The sequence below is a fragment of the Heptranchias perlo genome, chromosome 29 (genome assembly GCF_035084215.1).
Source record: "Heptranchias perlo isolate sHepPer1 chromosome 29, sHepPer1.hap1, whole genome shotgun sequence".
Taxonomy (NCBI): Eukaryota; Metazoa; Chordata; class Chondrichthyes; order Hexanchiformes; family Hexanchidae; genus Heptranchias; species Heptranchias perlo.
In genome coordinates this window covers 31,947,350-31,966,169 of record NC_090353.1, presented here as the reverse complement: position 1 = coordinate 31,966,169, position 18,820 = coordinate 31,947,350, and the positions used below count along the sequence as shown (strand labels likewise).

Sequence of the window (18,820 nt, the reverse complement as noted above, 5' to 3'; positions counted from 1 at the left end):
GGATTCTCACGTGGAATGGAGGTTCCTTCAACATATGTGACCACAAATCATTCCGAGCGGCAAGGCAACGTTCACTGTCGCTCCTGCGAATTAAGTTAACAAAAATATTTACAGCAGGCTGCATGGCGCGAATTACTTGAATTTGAACTTTTTTTAAAAAAGTTGTGCTCTATCAACCCAGCCTCTGAGCAGCGTGAGTTGCCGCCGCTGGAAAAGTCTGAGAGAGGGGAAGACACGCCCACAAAATCTGTCAGGAAGAGAAGTCATGCCCACAAATTCAGGCTGCATTGCTCAAACAGGCAAGCAGACTTCATTCATTTAAATTTAGTGTTCTGTATGTAATTGTAAATAAAAATTTTCAATTTTTTTATAAAAAGCCAAAGAAATAATTGAATTAAATTAAAGAGACAGAAGGGAAAAGTAAAAAAAAAATTAAATTTATATTAATTTTCTTTTATTGACCAAAAACTATTAAAATAAGGAGTAATATGACTCCACATTTTTAAAAGTTAATTTTTAGTTGTTTGGCAGTCATTAAGCTGTTAAAACTTAGTTTAGACCTGGTATTTTTAAGCGTACCTGTTTGGTGGCATAATTAGTCACTTTCCATCTGGGCAGATAAGCAAGTTGGCGCTCTTTCAATGATTTCTCTGATTATGCGATGTCTCTTTAATTCAAAGCTACATTACCGCCGGCGAACCACTAGGAGCAAGTTCCAGATTTCCACGTTTCACTGCACATGTCCGAACGCTGGAACTTTCCCCTTCAATTCGCCCCTTCAAGCGTTGTTGAACTGTTATTTTGAGATCGATTTGTGGCCCAAGGAATGAAGTCCCTTCGAAGTGTGAAATGGGGTCCCTTCGACATATGGAATGGAGTCGTTTTGACATATGGAATGGGGTCCCTTCGAAGTATGGAATGGGGTCCCTTCGAAGTATGGAATGGGGTCCCTTCGAAGTATGGAATGGAGTCTCTTCAGCAGATGAAATAGAATTGCAGGCAGGACAATGGAGGCTGAGACCGTGGAATTATTTAAGGAACAGCAGGATGCGGTGATGATGGGGGTTAGTTCTGAACGGATGACCACATGATGGGCCGAATGGCCTCCCTCACCCATATCCATCTTATGATCAACCTCCTTGGAATGAGTGTTCTGGATTTGGATATTGCCTGCTCACTCAAGCTGATAGTAATAATGCCTTCAGACCGGAGCCAAATTTCGGCAAATTGCTTGCTTGCCAGTCAGGCTGCTGCAGTCTGATGTTCTTGGCCCAGGTGCTTCACGTTCACTGGGTGGGACCCAATCACTGGCGAGGACAGCGGCTTTGAAAATATGGCTATCGCCATAGTGACAGTTGAGCTCCTGTCCTTATCAGACAGAAGGCTCTCATGATCTTTTCTGTGATTCATGTAGCACTTGTCATAGCTCGCATTGGGACAGATAGCTTTAGCTCAGGTAAAATGTGTAACAAATGCAGAAAGTACTGAAGCTACACAGCAGGTGGGTCTCAGCGAGGACAGGCCAACATTTCGAGCATGACTGTTCTAATGAAGGGTTAACTACAATACAATGTATTCGAGGGCAATTTAGTTTCATCATCGTCCTCCATTAATGTCTCAATTCCCATAGCGCAGGGCTGGCCTCCATGGTGGGATGGGAACATTGACCACAAACTCCCTAAACATGTCTGCTTGATGTATTATTTCCTTCCTATTCTTTTTGTTCTGCTTATTTTACACTATCTATGAATTTCTAACATGAAAGCTTCCTCCAGGCACAAATTAGCTTCCAGTGTGAATTTTTCCCCTTTTTTTTTGTACTCTTATCACAGTCAGGTGGCAGCTGAATCCATTACCTTCCACTCAGTCGGAATTGTGCTGAGTGTGGCATTATGGACTTGGAAGAAAATTAGTGGTGATCCTTGAAGTGTATTTAGTCTGAGTGTCAATATGTTAAAAAGAAAAACAAACAGTTGCAGTTATAAAAGATCACTTCAAACATATTATTAATGTATAAAGCCACATGTAAATATAATTCCAGGAATTTAAGCATGTTTGTGCAGAGATGTGTGATTGCAAGATCCATTTTGTTTTTCGATCTCACATATTGTGTTTGTGCAGACAGTTTGTTTCAACTGAATAGGGTAGGGAGGACCAGGGGTCACAATCTCAAGTTAACTAGGTTTGATGTCAGAAGGCTTTTCCTTTCCCAGAGAACAGTGGACCTGCGGAACAGGCTGCAGGTTCGCTGAATTTCTTCAAGTGAGAGCAGGACCTGTTCCTGGCTGGGGCGGAGATCGCCTCGTATAAGAGGTAGGTACCCGGTAACGTTAATCAGGGCCAGAGTGGTCTCCTGGACTAGTTTTGATCGCCTAAAGGGGTCGGAGAGGAATTGTCAAGAATTTGTTCCCCCTACAGCTCTGGTCACCCTATTATAGAAAGGATATTATTAAACTAGAAAGAGTGCAGAAAAGATTTACTAGGATGCTACCGGGACTTGATGGTTTGACTGAGAGGGAGAGGTTGGATAGACTGGGACTTTTTTCCCTGGAGAGTAGGAGGTTTAGGAGTGATCTTATAGAAGTCTATAAAATAATGAGGGGCATAGATAAGGTAGATAGTCAAAATCTTTTCCCAAAGGTAGGGGAGTCTATAACGAGGGGGCATAGATTTAAGGTGAGAGGGGAGAGATACAAAAGGGTCCAGAGGGGCAATTTTTTCACTCAAAGGGTGGTGAGTGTCTGGAACGAGCTGCCAGAGGCAGTAGTAGAGGCGGGTACAATTTTGTCTTTTAAAAAGCATTTGGACAGTTACATGGGTAAGATGGGTATAGAGGGATATGGGCCAAGTGCAGGCAATTGGGACTAGCTTAGTGGTATAAACTGGGCGACATGGACATGTTGGGCCGAAGGGCCTGTTTCCATGTTGTAAACTTCTATGATTCTATGATTCTATAATTGGCCTGGGTTTTTAATCTGGTCTTTCGTCTCTCCCAGGAGATCAGATAGCTTTCAGGTGGGGTGGGTTGGGGAGTGTATATATTGTGATACACGAGGCATCATAATTGTGTGGGACAGACTGGATGGACCAGTGGGTATTTTCCTGTCTGTCATTGTTTGTGTGTTCGTATGATGTCTGCTTAGCTCATTTGGTAACATTCTTGCTCCTGAGATGGAAGGTTATTGGTTCAAGCCCTGCTGAGGTACTTGGGCACTTAGTGTAGGTTAACACTTCAGTGTGGCAATGCCCACAGGCACTTTTACAGGGATGAAGTGGCAGAGTACGAATAGCAATCCTGTCATTGGCAGTACTCTTACAAAGGCCATCAGCCCAGGAGACCAAATGGCTTCATAGTATAAAACTTTCATTGGTTGCACAGGCTGCCTTTGGGTCTCCACTTACAACCAGACAAGTGGAGACGCGTTCACTTCTTTTTAGTGGAGCGAGTCTTTGATCTCCGTCCTCCGATGGGTCTTAATTGGAAGCAAAAGAGAGGAGCACGGCTCATAGAAGTCACGGGTCGTTGGTTGAACCCCACTCCCCCAGGACCCTTTCTAACAACGTAAAAGGGCATTAAAACTCTGCCAGGTAAAAGTTTGTGTTTGGAGGTCGCCACACCTGCTGCAGTGTCACGGTGAGTGATGCCATTTCCACTTTCTGATATTGAGTTTAAAGATTTAACATTTGACGTTGTCTTGTCAAACCCTTGACCAGACAACATTGCACCTTCGATGAAGTGTGTTTTTGGAAAGCGGTGGTCAACGTTGATATTTATTGGGTCAAAATGTCCCAAATACTTCATGCAAACTGATTACTTTTTGAAGTGTTGTCATGGAGGCAAACATGGCTGCCACTCTGTGCCAGCAGAGTCCTTCAAGCAGCTATGAGATGAATGATCAACTGATCTGGTGTTGGTAGAGGTGTTTTTCAGGACACTGAGAGAACTCCCTGCTTTTCTTCAAATACTCCCATGGGAGTTTTGATATCTATCTGGATCACTGGAGCAGATAGATTGAGCTTCCAATTTACGATCGCGCCCAAAGGACAGACCCTTCCGACAATCCCTCAGTACTGGACTGGATTGTCATGCTAAATTATGTGGGCAAGCCATGATGGGGAGCTCAAACCCACAACCTTTGGACTTGGGGTGAGTGCACTGCCAACTGAGCCAAGCTGGCACGCGATGGAGTCATTCCGTGACGATGCATTCTGCACAGCGATGGATAGGGACAATCGAAACAGAAAGACACATATATAGCACTGGATAAAGAGACATAAACGGACAAATATACGCTGCAATAGATGCCCCAGAGCCTAGGATGCTGCAGATTCAAAGTGCAAAGCACGTTTTCATCCAACAAACTATGCTGGAGGTACAACTTGAGTTTCTGTTGGAAGAAAGCATTTAAATCGAAAAATGACGCGTACTAAATATTACCATGGGTGAAAGTCATTTCCTTTGGCAGGGGATCAATGCAGTCATTAGTGCAGGACTTGGCCCCAAACTGCATGACTGGGCTCTAGTCTGGTTAGTGGAGCTGTTTGTCAGGATTGATAGGCAGCTTTAATGTCCCGCCTCTCTCAGAGGCACACAGACAAAATAAGAAGGGCTGACATGCACTCTAGAAATTTCACTAAAGTCCAGCACCCGTAGACAGGAACTGCTTAAATCAAGTGAGGTGTTTCATGTTAGGCTGAATGCATAACACAACCAGTCACAGCACTCCAGTTCATATTTTCTCTTTACTGGGACGTAAATATAAAGGGCAGATCTTTCACTGCTGGCTCCAAACTGTCTGAAGTGTGTGTGTTTCCACTTGCAGTGATACCAATTGTAAGGAAACAGACTTGGAAAGAGCAGTCTGTCAACTCTGGAAGTATTGAAGGTGAGTGCATTGTTTCTGAAACTTTATTTAGTAGCTTCTGAAAGTTCAGCAGAGCATTCTGACAGTAATTTTCTGGTTGCTGTAAAATAATTAACATTAAATTTTGCTGGCTATTATATTAAGAGATGGGATGTTACAAGTGTAATTTGTAAATCATGTAATTATTATAGAGGTTGTGTAGCATCTGAGCAGTATCTGCATAATATTTATATATTAATCAACTAATAGATGCACATGGTAATATAATTACTGTCTGTATAGCTTAATATTACAGATAGAGAAACAGAGGCAGATACACACAGACAGTGAGTGAGAGGGCCACACACAGCAATGGATAGAGACATAGACATAGAAACAGAGGCACACATAGAATCAGAGAGAGCCACACACAGAAACAGAGAGAGACACACAGAATGATGGATAGAGAGAGACACACACAGAAACAGAGAGACACACATACACAACGATGGATAGAGACACATACACACAGAAAGAGAGAGAGTCGCGCACACAGAAACAGAGACATACAGAATGATGGATAGAGAGAGACATACACACAGAAACAGAGAGAGAGACGCACGGAATGATAGATAGAAAGAGTCACACACACAGAAACAGAGAGAGAGACACATACACAATGATAGAGACACAGACAATAGAAACAGAAAAACTCATATATAGAGACAGCAACACATACACAGAAACAGAGAGAGAAATAGACACACAGAGAAACGTACAGGAAAAGAGGAAGACAGAAAAGGTAGGGAGAGAAGGAGTAAACAACAAGGAGACAGACAAAAAGTGAGAGAGAGAGCGAGGAGAGAGACAGAAGGGTTGATTCCCCGATTGGGCATGCCTGGCGAAAAGCATTACCCGCAGGGAGTGTTGATTGGGAGATCTCAGACTGGCAGCCCCTAACTTTCCATTTATTCATTTAAAGTCAGGGACTGTGGGTCCATGATTTCCAGACCAGTGGCTCCCTGTGAGTGCCTCTACTTGCCAAGTATGCTCGACTAGGGAATCAGCCGACAAGAGGGTTCAATGGCCCTTAAAGGGGATGGGAAGGGAAATCCAAGTTCCCCGACCCTTTATGTGGTGCTGAGTTAAATTTAGATATCTGTTTTATGATGGTACCACAAGATCAGTTTATTAGCTAAAATGTTAAATAAATATGACAGATCATTCTATGGGTTTACAAGCCTAATTCAGACGTTAATAACAGAGGATGTTGGTTACACTGGGGAAAATATGTGAATTTTTTTGTAAGTAGCAGTTTGCTAATTCTTTGCTCCAATAACTGGCGGAGTCATTTTCTGTATAAACTGCGTTTCACCTCGAACGCCTGCAACACGTTGACACATTTCCCAAACTGCGCACTTAATTCCCAATAAAACTTCTAAATATATTTCCAATACGACGTAAGCGGGTGGGTATCCGCTGTAAGATGTTATTTACAGGCTGTGAGAAATGGCCAGCGTAAAAATCCAATCGGTTCAGTTGAGTCTGAATTGGATCAGAATATCGACTAATGCTACAAGTTAACTTGTTGGCTTTGTCCTGCTCAGTCCCCCTTTCCTGACTGCTCCAAAGAAATGAAAGAACAAAAGATTCACATTTATACAGTGCCTTTTGCGAACTCAGGACGTCCCAAAGCACTTTACAGCCAATGAAGTACTTTTGAAGGGTAGTCGCTGTTGTAATGTATGAAATGGAATTACATCAAATTGTAATATATCAGTTGTAATATTATCAATTTATCAAACTTTGATTTAATACTGTAAAAATTGTGGACAGATTATTGATGTAAAGCAGGAACTGCATTCTATCACAGAGAGGTTCAAGGGTGTTGATAGACCGCAAGTACCAGCTTGAGATTGCTTTACAGACACCAGTTATACTCTCAGCTCCATGTTGCTCTGCGGCCAGGGGAGAATAGAGTTCTCTGCTCGCATTTGTGTGCAGAGCTCCGCAGGCTAATGCCAGTTAAATTGTAAAGATGGCGGAGAGTTGAGTTTCAGGTGAATGTTAACCTTTGCTGGGCTGCCCTGAAAACCTCTTCAGCATTGCATGTTGCACACCGCTTAGCTAAGTGTGGTTTAGATGTTACACCCAAACCAGACTATGCAGTTTGCATTGGTGTGAAGGCACGCCCAATGTTCATTGACACGAGCTGAGCAGCAAAAATGACCAACTAAAGTCCTTATTTGGATTATTGCTGTCCATTTGCTTGCAAAGTTTTGGAATTTTAGAACTTTTTTGGGGTAATACTCAATTGTACCTAGACACGGCTAGGATTGTTATCATATTTACTGAAGATTAACTTGGCTAAGCACCTGCTTCATTATATAATCTCTACCTTAAGTACTCTATTTTTGTTTGTGGAGTACATATCTAGACTTTTCAAAAGGTATAATTTGGGAAATTACCAGTGTTGGGAAGCAGCTGTCAAAAATCAGTTGAGGCAAAAAAAAAATCCTTAAATAAAAGCAGAAGATACTGGGAATACACCAGGAGGCCAGTTAGCATCTGTAAAGAGTAAAGACAGTTTGACGTCTCAATGTAGCCCCTTGATTAGAGCTCAGTTCTAACAGATGAGCTATACCCGAAATGCGAACCCATCTTTTCTCTTTTCAGATATTGATGGAGCTGCTCTGTATTGCCATTCCTTTGTTTCAGAATCGGTTACTTGTGCCAGATGCAACTACAATGATGTGAGATGCACGGATGTACAGAACAATTTGATAACCCTTTACTCGGGTGTAATTATTCTGTATGGTACTTGTCTCAGTTCAAAAGCTCGGAGCGCCTGAAGGGTTCAATCTTGGATGACTTGACGCCTTTCGGATGAGACGTTAAACCGAGGCCCCCGTCTGCCCTCTCAGGTGGACGTAAATGATCCTATAGCACGATTTCAAAAAAGAGCAGGGGAGTTCTCCCCCCCCGGTGTCTTGGCCAATATTTATCCCTCAACCAACACCGCTGAAAAAACAGATGATCTGATCATTATCACAATGCTATTTATGGGAGCTTGCTGTGCGCAAATTGGCTGCTGCGTTTCCTACATTACAACAGTGACCACACTTCAAAAGTACGTCATTGGCTGTAAAGTGCTTTGGGACGTCCTGAGGTCATGAAAAGCGCTATACAAATGCAATTCTTTCATGTCTTTTTTAATAGGCGTGCACTCATTTCAGTGTATTTATTTTCATTGCTTTGTACATCGCTGACCTGCTTTCTCAAGTAATGGGGCAGCACAGATTACATGGGACATTATAAGTTGCATGAGATTTGAAGATAGGTTCTGATGCAATTCTGTACATTTAGGTGCTATTATTTACTGAGAGAGCAAGGGCCATTCATTGACAGTGGGCATAGAGGGGTGGGCGCTAGGTTGGGTTTCCAACCCTAAAGGATCGTCTCCAGGAATTAAAGATTAATCTCCTGGATACTGCTGCGAACAATCATAGAAGCATTAAAAAAAAGTGTTTTTTTTCATTTTCTTTGAACAACTTTGTTTATTAGTTATAAAAATATTGGAGATGGGAAAAAAGGCTGTTTTACTGGGAAGAGGTTGGAGGTAGGGGGTCATGATGAAACCTCCAGGAATCCATCCCACCAGAGTTGGCAACGCTGGGCTAGGGTTGGGCAGTACCTGGTCCCTGTGGGAGTCTAGGGGAGTGGGCGTTAGAATTGGACAGTGCCTGGTCCCTGTGTGAGTTTAAGGTTGGACAGTTCCTGGTCCCTGTGGGAGTCTAGGAGAGTGGGCACTAGAGCTGGGCAGTGCCTGGTCACTGTGACGTTGGACGGTGCCTGGTCCCTGTGTGAGTTTGAGGTTGGACGGTGCCTCGTCGCTGTGTGAGTTTGAGGTTGGACGGTGCCTGGTCCCTGTGAGAATTTGAGGTTGGACGGTGCCTGGTCCCTGTGAGAATTTGAGGTTGGACGGTGCCTGGTCCCTGTGAATTTGAGGTTGGACGGTGCCTGGTCCCTGTGAGAATTTGAGGTTGGACGGTGCCTGGTCCCTGTGAGTTTGAGGTTGGACGGTGCCTGGTCCCTGTGAGAATTTGAGGTTGGACGGTGCCTGGTCCCTGTGAGAATTTGAGGTTGGACGGTGCCTGGTCCCTGTGTGAGTTTGAGGTTGGACGGTGCCTGGTCCCTGTGAGTTTGAGGTTGGACGGTGCCTGGTCCCTGTGAGTTTGAGGTTGGACGGTGCCTGGTCCCTGTGTGAGTTTGAGGTTGGACGGTGCCTGGTCCCTGTGTGAGTTTGAGGTTGGACGGTGCCTGGTCCCTGTGAGTTTGAGGTTGGACGGTGCCTGGTCCCTGTGAGTTTGAGGTTGGACGGTGCCTGGTCCCTGTGAGTTTGAGGTTGGACGGTGCCTGGTCCCTGTGTGAGTTTGAGGTTGGACGGTGCCTGGTCCCTGTGTGAGTTTAATGTTGGACGGTGCCTGGTCCCTGTGTGAGTTTAACGTTGGACGGTGCCTGGTCCCTGTGTGAGTTTAACGTTGGACGGTGCCTGGTCCCTGTGAGTTTAACGTTGGACGGTGCCTGATCCCTGTGAGTTTGAGGTTGGACGGTGCCTGGTCCCTGTGAGTTTGAGGTTGGACGGTGCCTGGTCCCTGTGAGTTTGAGGTTGGACGGTGCCTGGTCCTTGTGTGAGTTTGAGGTTGGACGGTGCCTGGTCCTTGTGGGAGTCTAGGAGAGTGGGCACTAGAGTTGGGCAGTGCCTGGTCACTGTGACGTTGGACGGTGCCTGGTCCCTGTGTGAGATTGAGGTTGGACGGTACCTGGTTCCTGTGGGAGTCTGTGAGGTGTTGGGATCTTGAGATCCACTTGTTCGCTGTATTTTTACTCATATTACTAGCATCCAGGATCCCTTTTTTTCTAATCCCTGAAATATTGAACTTCTGTCATTAGCCTAGTTTGCTGATGATACAAAGCTTGGTGGGAAAGTTAGCTGTGAGGAGGACGTAAAGAGGCTACAAAACGGATATAGACAGGTTAAGTGAGTGGGCGAGAAGGTGGCCGATGGAGTATAATGTGGGGAAATGTGACATTATCCACTTTGGTAGGAAAAATAGAAAAGTAGAATATTTTTTGAAAGGTGAGAGACTAAGAAATGTTGGTAGTCAGAGGGATTTGGGTGTCCATGTACACGAAACACAGAAAGTTAACATGCAGGTACACTAAGCAATTAGGAAAGCAAATGGTATGTTAGCTTTTATTGCAAGGGGGTTGGAATATAAGAGTAAGGAGGTCTTGCTGCAATTATGTAGGGCTCTGGTGAGACCACACCCAGAGTACTGTGCACAATTTTGATCTCCTTACCTAAGGAAGGATATACTTGCCATAGAAGGGGGTGCAACGAAGGTTCACTGGATTGATTCCTGGGATGAGAGGGTTGTCCTATGAGGAGAGATTGAGTAGAATGGGCCTATATTCTCTGGAGGTTAGAAAAATGAGAGGGGATCTCATTGAAACATATAAAATTCTTAGAGGGCTTCTGAGGGTAGAGGCTGAGAGGCTGTTTCCCCTGGCTGGAGATTCTCGAACTAGCGGTCATAGTCTCAAGATAAGGGTTCAGCCATTCAGGACTGAGATGAGGAAATGTTCCTCACTCAGAGGGTGGTGAATCTTTGGAATTCTCTACCCCAGAGGGCAGTGGATGCTCAGTCACCAAGTAGATTCAAGACTGAGATCGACGGATATTTGGACTCTAGGGGAATCAATGGATATGGGGATCGGGTGGGAAAGTGGAATCGAGGTCAAAGATCAGCCACGTACTCACCGAATGGCGGAGCAGGCTCGAGGGGCCGTATGGCCCACTCCTGCTCCTGGTTCTTACGTTACAGAAATCTAACTTTGTCTAAAACCGATTTATAAATATTCTCCTCAGGTCAGAAACATCAATCGAAGGACTGCTGTTCGAACACTGGGCAACTCCTAAGATAACCACAGGCGGAGCGTGACAGTGAAATGGACCAGACCCTCTCAATCCATGCAGTGTGTTGACAGCGCCCTCTGAAGTTTTAAATGCGTCAGTACACCCAGTAGACACAAAGAAGCTTCTTTGGACCATGCCCACCAGCAAAGTAGTAGAAATGGCTTTGGTCAGTATTTTTCCGGTAAATGACATCATCAACAGGCACTATAACTATTCAGGAAAGTTGGACGGAAGGATAGAGAATGGTTCAATCAATGCCAAGGTTGTAATAACTCTACTGGCTTGTATACTGATAGTCATCGAGAATGTGATGGTCCTTGTAACTATTTGGAAAAACAAGAAGTTTCACACGCGGATGTACTACTTTATTGGGAATCTTGCCCTTTCAGATCTCTTGGCCGGGGTGGCCTACGTAATCAACATCCTTATGTCTGGTACCCGTACTCTGTCCTTAACACCAAACTTATGGTTCATCAGAGAGGGCAGCATGTTTGTCGCCTTGTGTGCGTCAACCTTCAGCTTATTGGCTATCGCCATTGAGAGGCACATGACCATGGTGAAGATGAGACCCTACGATGTGAAGAAACAGTATAGGCTCTTCCTGCTCTTGGGGGCTTGCTGGATGATCTCCGTCCTTCTGGGGGTCTTGCCTATTATCGGATGGAACTGCATTGGCAGCCTCCAAACCTGCTCCACGGTCCTACCGCTCTACGCCAAGAGCTACGTCGCGTTTTGCATCACCATCTTGACCGCCATCTTGTTTTCCATCGTGATCCTGTACGTCCGCATTTACCGGCTCGTCAACACCAGCAGCCGCAAGATTAAGACGAGGAAGAACGCCAAAAACAACCAGTCGGAGAGGGCCATGGCGCTCCTGCGCACGGTCATGATCGTCCTGGGTGTCTTTATCGCCTGTTGGTCCCCACTCTTTATCTTCCTGATGCTTGATGTAGCTTGCAGCCCCAAGCAGTGTAAGATCCTCTACAACGCAGACTGGTGCGTTGCCCTGGCTGTGCTGAACTCGGCCCTGAACCCCATCATTTACACCTTGTCCAGCAGGGAGATGCGACGGGCCTTCCTCAAGTTACTCTGCTGCTGCTTTATGGGCTCCAATGTAGCCAGGAACTTGCCGATGGCACCGACCGTAGATAACAGCAGGAGCAAGTCCAGCGGGAGCAATTTCAACAAACCGAAGGAGGATGTAGACTCCCCAGCAATGCTTATTTCGGCCTGCATAGTTAAGGCAAGTGACATTTCACTGGAGAAAGGGAAATCTTGAACGTCCGTTTCACAGAATAATCCAAGAAAAGCATATTTACTTGTATCAGGATTGTGATTTAAAGACTATTGATGTCAGTGTTTCTGTTTAATATATAAAGTAGTAGCAAAGTAGAATTTCACAACAGTGTTGATTGTTGTTACTTGATAAACCTGCAGTGACTACAACAAGAGTGCTGGTTCTCCAGCTCAAAGGTCACCACACCTCAAATATATGGAGTCCTGATCATCAGTATACCCCATGACAGCCGCCATAATTTGGTTTCATGCCCACAGATTACGGGGGTTGGGCCCGAGAAGGAGGGAAGTCAGCCAAGGTTCCCTGCTTTAGATCACAATCAAGTGAGCCATGCCAGAAAGTGCAGTCAGTAGGCGAAGACCAGAACAGGCACAGTTGTGATTAATTCTCCTCCCCCATGGTTGAATAGCTTGCCAACACTTCCTGTCTAGGCTCGTGCTTGTGCAGTGCACCAGGGAGTTGGCTGCGCCATGGACCCATGCCCGGAGTCTCCAGGGCTTAGGACAAAAATGGTCCATGAGATTGATTGCCGGGTTGTAATCTCAACTTGGAGCTCGCATGAGTTATTCCTGATGTGTTCTTACCATTTGTGATTAAATTCCTTGATGAGATTTCTGTTGATCACTCCTGGCTATCTGCCACTCCAGGCACAAAATAATGAAAAGCAGTTTGTTGTAATGCATTCTAAATATCATGTACCTCTTTAGCACAAACTTAACAAGATGTTCCAGACCATAGCCTGTAAGTGATATAGCTGTTTATATTACTGGGCGAACGCTTAATGTGTTTGTATGAGATTCCTCTGCTCAATCTTTAGCAGAGGTGTGACCCTGTTTAAAATGGCAGACAGAGGAATGTTCGATTTTAAAATTCTCAACCTCGAGTTCAAATCCCTCCATGGCCTCTCCCCTCCCTATCTCTGTCACCTCCTCCAACCCTACGACCCTCCGAGATCTCTGCGTCCCTCCAACTCTGGCCTGTTGTGCGTTCCCCAATTTCCTTCACCCTGCCATTGGCGGCCGTGCCTTCAACTGCCTAGGCCCTAAGCTCTGGAATTCCCTAAAGCTCTCTACCTCTCTCTCCTCCTTTAAGACGCTCCTTAAAACCTACCTCTTTGACCAAGCGATTGGTCACCTGTCCTAATGTCTCCTTCGTTGACACTGTGTCAATTTTTTTGTCTGATAACGCCTCTTTGAACTCCCATGGGACGTTTTACTACGTTAAAAGCGCTGTGTAAATGCAAGTTTTTGTATGAATGAGTTAAACATCATCTCACTAATATTGGCAACAGCCTTTTGCAGGCTGGTAGATGTTCTTGTGAACTTACACACTTGCTTCATTTAAACCAGTTTCTTCAGCTAATTTTAAAAAAAAATTGCTCTTGGGTGTGGGTGACACTGGTATGCCAGTATTTATTGCCCATCCCTAGTTGCCCTAAGGGCATTAAAAATCGACCACGTGAGATTGGAGATCTACATGGGCCAGACCAGGTAGGGGTGTAGATTCCTGTCCTTGAAGGACATTAGCCAGGTGTTTTTTTAATGAAAATTTGGCAACTTTCATAGTCCTTTTCTGATGCTAGCCCCACAAATTACCAAATGTATTCAATTCACTTTCACCATGAGTGGGGTTAGAGCTCATGAAACCCCTGGGTTTTAGTCCAGTACCATAACCACTGGGCTACCATATGCATAGATACTGGCAAACTACATAGTAACACATAATCCAATGGTCACTGTAAGCTGAACAAACTAAAAATGACATTAAAACCAATCCATCCAAATAACTTATTTTGCCATTTGTGTGTGAGGCTGGCTGTCAGTAGTGCTGAGGAGATTAGGCGGGGAAGGATGAAGTGGTCTCCCAGCAATCGGCTACATTCGACCATGCATGGTTGATGGGAGTCCAAGGTGAATCTAACTGAAGATTGCGAGGTTATCGGAGTGACTGACAGAATGATCCAGACAAATTGTTCACTATGGCAAAGGGCTCTTGGCAAAGGAGCTGGTGTGTTCCGGGAATAAGAAGCGAAACTAGGAATAAGAAGTGAATCCGGGAGTAGGAGTGAGAACCGGGAGTAGGGGCGGCAGGCGGGAGTGGGAGGGGAAACCGGGAGTAGGAGGGGAAGGCCAGAGTGCGAGGGAAAGGTGGGTGTGCGAGGGGAGAAATCGGGAATGGGAGGGGAGGCTGGGAGTGGGAGGGGGGCCCAGGAGCAGGAGGGGGAACCGGACAGATCTGTTTCACCCAAAGGCTGATAGGCCTGCTGAATAATTTAGCGGGGGGGGAGAGATGGTTGAAGTTGATAACACAAGAGGGAGCGAGACGATTGGATGTTGTTTCCTGAGAGAGAATGGATTGATGGTTTTGGTGAGAATTTTAAAAGGGTTACTGGTGGCAAAATTCTGCTTTGATCCTCACACTGTGTGTATCCGCATCTCCTGATATTCCTCACTTACGGCAATCGTATGGCCATCTTGGCATCTTCCTCCAGAGATCTCTCCTCAAACCTTGTTTACTTCCCTCTTTGCCTTTAAAAACCTGCTCAAAACCTGTTTATTTGACTTTGGCCAACTCTCCTAAACACAGCTCTCTCTTAAATCCTCTGCTGCTCCATCTGGCTCTCTTTCATCTAAAAAAGTCTCTCTCTCTCTCCCCTAAGTCCTCTACCACTTGGTCCATCTCTCTCTGCATTCACATGAGATGGCAGATTGTGATTCATGAACCTTAACATTAAAGAAATGTTCCTTCAGAACTATTATAGCGACTTGGATTCAGAAGGACTGGGCAGTGTCACCATACCTGTGGTGATGGCTACCTTTGTAAAAGAATGCAATGCGTTTAACCTTTTGTAATTGCATATATTTCCAGCAGAGGGAGCATAGTTCTGGAGATAATGGTGCCATGCACGTGGTGAACCCCAGGCACAGATACAAATTGGGAAGTTTGTCTACATGCCAATACTTTAAGCTGTTGGTTGTAAAGAGCATTGGACTATCCTAAGGACAAGATAAGACATTGTATCAATGCAAGTTCTTTTAAGGAATCAAACAGACAGTGAGCTTGTAAGAGAAATGGTTTCTCTTCAATTTTATTCAAACCCAGTTCCACACACTGAATACTTACCTTACATAATCGACAAACCAGCTACCTTGAATACGTCAACATGGAGACATGGAAGAGCTTGCAAAATATCATCACACCCAACGTCTCATTGTTACTTTGGACAGTGCACCAGCCACAGGCTCACTTCTGGCTTGCAATGAGTGTGGAAACTATTGCCTAATGGTAGACCCATGAGTTAGAGATGTCCTACACTAAATATAGAAGGTCAATGTAGATGTTTATATGAAATCCCTCCAAGAGCCTGGATTATTGTGCACTATTTATTAAATATTGTGATTATATGTTTTTAGTTGAGCCATAAAGAAAAAAAACCTTTAATGCTTTCATCAGCAATGTATATTTTGAATTGTATATGTGTTACAAAAAAAAAGTGAATAGCTGGTAAACTGTAGTGTGAAAGTGGCCATGTTAAATGGACTATCTACGTACTGTATGTGAAGGTATTACTGTATGTCAGTGTACACTTGTGAGACAAAAGCACTTTGATTAATAAAATATGATCTGTGATATGAATATTGTACATTTCAGGCTTTTTCGTTTGTAAAGTTACAAGATAGTTATAGATGAAAAAGGCCATTGGGCCTAACTTAACTGATCTGTCCTGAGGCAGTAACCTGCAGTCCCCACACCTCCCCATCCAACAACCTCTCGAATGACTAAGGTCTCGGCCTCAGCTGAAAATTCTCTGCTGCTATTCCTGACTTTAAGCTGTGTAAAGCACGAAAGCAACAAGAAACGGAAGGACAGGGGCGGAAATACAACAACAGCAGCAGCAACATCTTACGTCTCTAATGGCCCTGCTCGTCCAAGGCAGCATCTCAAAGTGTTTTACATTAAGAGGACGGTGGATGGCAAGAGGGGTAAAGTGGAGAGGACTGGTGAAGAGGGAACCAAAGAGGAGGTTTCTGAGGAGGTTTTCGAAAGCAGAGAGCTAGGTGGCAGAGCGGAGGGAACGGGGCAGAGTGTCCCAGAGGGTGAGGGCAGCGGCTGAATGAGGGGCACCAATCTTTGAGTGGGGAACATGAAGAAGTCGGGTATTAAATTACGGGAGGCTGTGCATGGGAATATAAAGCAGGTGGAAATCATTACGATCAGATGGGATAAGGCCACAGAGGCATTTTGAAAGCGAGGACAAAAATTTTGGACTCAACTCACAAAGTGAGACAGTGGTGATCAGAGAGTGTTGGGAGTGCAAAAAAATCAGAGGCACAATATAAAATGAGAAGGGATTAGGAATGTTGTCTTTTGCTCACTTCTGTTGGTTTATACGTCCCTCTGGGAATGTGTTGTTGTAACTCTGCTATGGGCAATAATGTCATATACGAGCAGCCAAATCAGATAATTCACCATTTATTTGGCTCGGTCTTGATGCCAACACACGAGTTTATAAACTCAAATACAAGGTGCACTGAATTGTCCTAGCCAGAAAACATTGAATTTACAGCACAGAAACAGGCCATTCGGCCCGACTGATCTATGCTGGTGTTTTCGAGCCTCCTCCCACCCTACTTCATCTAACCCTATCAGCATATCCTTCCATTCCTTTCTCCCTCATGTGTTTATCTAGCTGCCCCTTAAATGCATCTATGCTTTTCGCCTCAACTACTCCTTGTGGTAGCAAGTTCCACATTCTCACCACTCTCTGGGTAAAGGAGTTTCTCCTAAATTCCTTATTGGATTTATTAATGACTATCATATTTATGACCCCTGTGGACTCCCCCCACGAGTGGAAACATCTTCTCTACATCTACCCTATCGAACCCCTTCATAATTTTAAAGACCTTTATTAGGTCACCTCTCAGTCTTCTCTTTTCTAAAGAAAAGCAGATCGCAACGTCAAATGGATTTATGCTGCTGCGCTCATGACTCTCTCTGTACATTTTACACTACACGGTATTTCATTTTAAAGGTGCTATTTAGGAACTGATGGGGAGTGTATGATGCACTGGCCCAGTACAGGATGTCAACCCGAACCTTGGCCCTAGGATTGCCAGCCCTCCAGATTATCCTGGAGCCTCCAAGAATTAACGATGAATCTCCAGGACACTGTCCTCTTTCCTGGTGAGGACCCTGACTCTTACTGGGGTCTGGTTCCAGAGGCACTGAGGCACCCTGCCCAAGAGGCCATTTTTTCATTTAAAGAGCCTACATGGTAAGTTTGGGAAGGTACCACAGATGAACCCTATCCCGATGTCCATTTCAGGCACGTTTTCCAGCAGGGGCCATCGCACAGCAGTCGGGTGACAGGAATCCTGGCAGATTCCGCTCGCTCGCTATCTCAGGGTTACTGAGGCAACTGAAGCATTCTAACTGTCACCGGGGTCTAGGGTCAGCTAACTCAGTACAGACAGGCGATCAAATTTGCCACCTTCCTGCTCTGTATGGCTCAATATTACACTGGGCTGCGCACTTCCCCACCCGGAGCTGCAGTTACTGGCTGTATAACTCACTCTCAATCTCTGTATAAATGCTGATTTGACCAACTCATTAACATCATAGAAAGAAAGAACTTGCATTTATATAGTGGTTTCAAGACCACCAGACCTCCCAAAGAAATACTTTTTGAGGTGCAGTCACTGTTGTAATGTAGGAAACGTGGCAGCCAATTTTCACAAAGCAAGCTCTCACAAACCGCAGTGAGATAATGACCAGATAATCTGTTTTAGTGATGTTGATTGAGGAATAAATATCGGCCAGGACACCAAGGGGAACTCCCCTGCTCTTCTTCGAAATATTGCCATAGGGCCTTTCTTGTTCACCTTAGAGGGCAGACGGGGCCTGGGTTTAACGTCTCATCTGAAAGACGGCACCTCCCGACAGTGCAGCGCTCCCTCAGTACTGCACTGGGAGTGTCAGCCTCGATTATGTGCTCAAGTCTTTGGAGTGAAACTCGAACCCACAACCTGCTGACTCAGAGGCGAGAGTGCTATCCACTGAGCCACAGCTGGAACTGAACTGAGTCACACCCGAATTGACTCATGTGAATTCTGTGGGTAGTGTCTCTGTCCAAGCAGTTCTATCAAAACCCAATAATGATGCACGAAAGAAATGAACACAAATAGATTTTGCTCTGACAACGAGCACCGTTAACAATCCATGTAAAGGTCATGCATTCCCAGCTGCAGCCACAAGATGGAATCACAGCTCAAGAGTTGTTCATTGTAAGCAGCCAGTATTTGCAATTAATGGTGCGTGAAAGATTGCGTTTGGTGATAATCGATAGATAATAAATAAAGGGCGTTATCACATTTAAATAATATAATCTCAATCTTTCAAAAGGTCTGTATTAACACCAATTCCAACTCAAGGCAAAACTAATAAAAGTTAAAATGTGAACTGGAACAATTCTACACGCCGCAGAATTGTCCAGTTTATATTGTGGCCTCATTCCCTCCTGACCTCTCCAACCTCTTCAGGCCCAACAACCACACCCCCTACCTGAACTTTCTGTTCTTGTACATTCAACACTCCCTTCGCCCCACTGTTGACAGGAGTGCCTTCAGCCGCCTAGGTCCCACACTCTGGAATTCCCTTCCTAAACCATTTTGTCTCTCGATCTCCGTCAAGACCTTTCTC

At 44.8% G+C, this 18,820-nt stretch overlaps 1 protein-coding gene across 2 annotated transcripts; it reads left to right on the top strand.

Moving 5' to 3' along the window:
* Positions 1-4,580: 4,580 nt before the first annotated feature.
* On the top strand, positions 4,581-15,757 carry LOC137299577 (sphingosine 1-phosphate receptor 3-like). Of its 2 annotated transcripts, none has more exons than XM_067968422.1 (3): positions 4,581-4,886; positions 10,777-12,067; positions 14,993-15,757. In XM_067968422.1, exons 2-3 carry the CDS (start codon positions 10,958-10,960, stop codon positions 15,119-15,121), a joined length of 1,239 nt encoding a protein of 412 aa, XP_067824523.1. In that variant the 5' UTR covers positions 4,581-4,886; positions 10,777-10,957; the 3' UTR covers positions 15,122-15,757. The 2 variants fall into 2 exon arrangements, with proteins under 2 accessions (XP_067824523.1, XP_067824522.1); XM_067968421.1 differs by having other exon boundaries at positions 14,990-15,757.
* The last annotated feature ends 3,063 nt before the right edge of the window (positions 15,758-18,820 follow it).

What these genes read in the sequence shown, in the direction of transcription:
- LOC137299577 (XM_067968421.1), top strand. Translation starts at nt 10,958, where the DNA reads ATGCCCACCAGCAAAGTAGTAGAAATGGCTTTGGTCAGTATTTTTCCG. An exon ending in TTTCGGCCTGCATAGTTAAG is followed by an intron (nt 12,068 to 14,989) that starts GCAAGTGACATT and finishes ATATATTTCCAG; the next exon opens with CAGAGGGAGCATAGTTCTGG.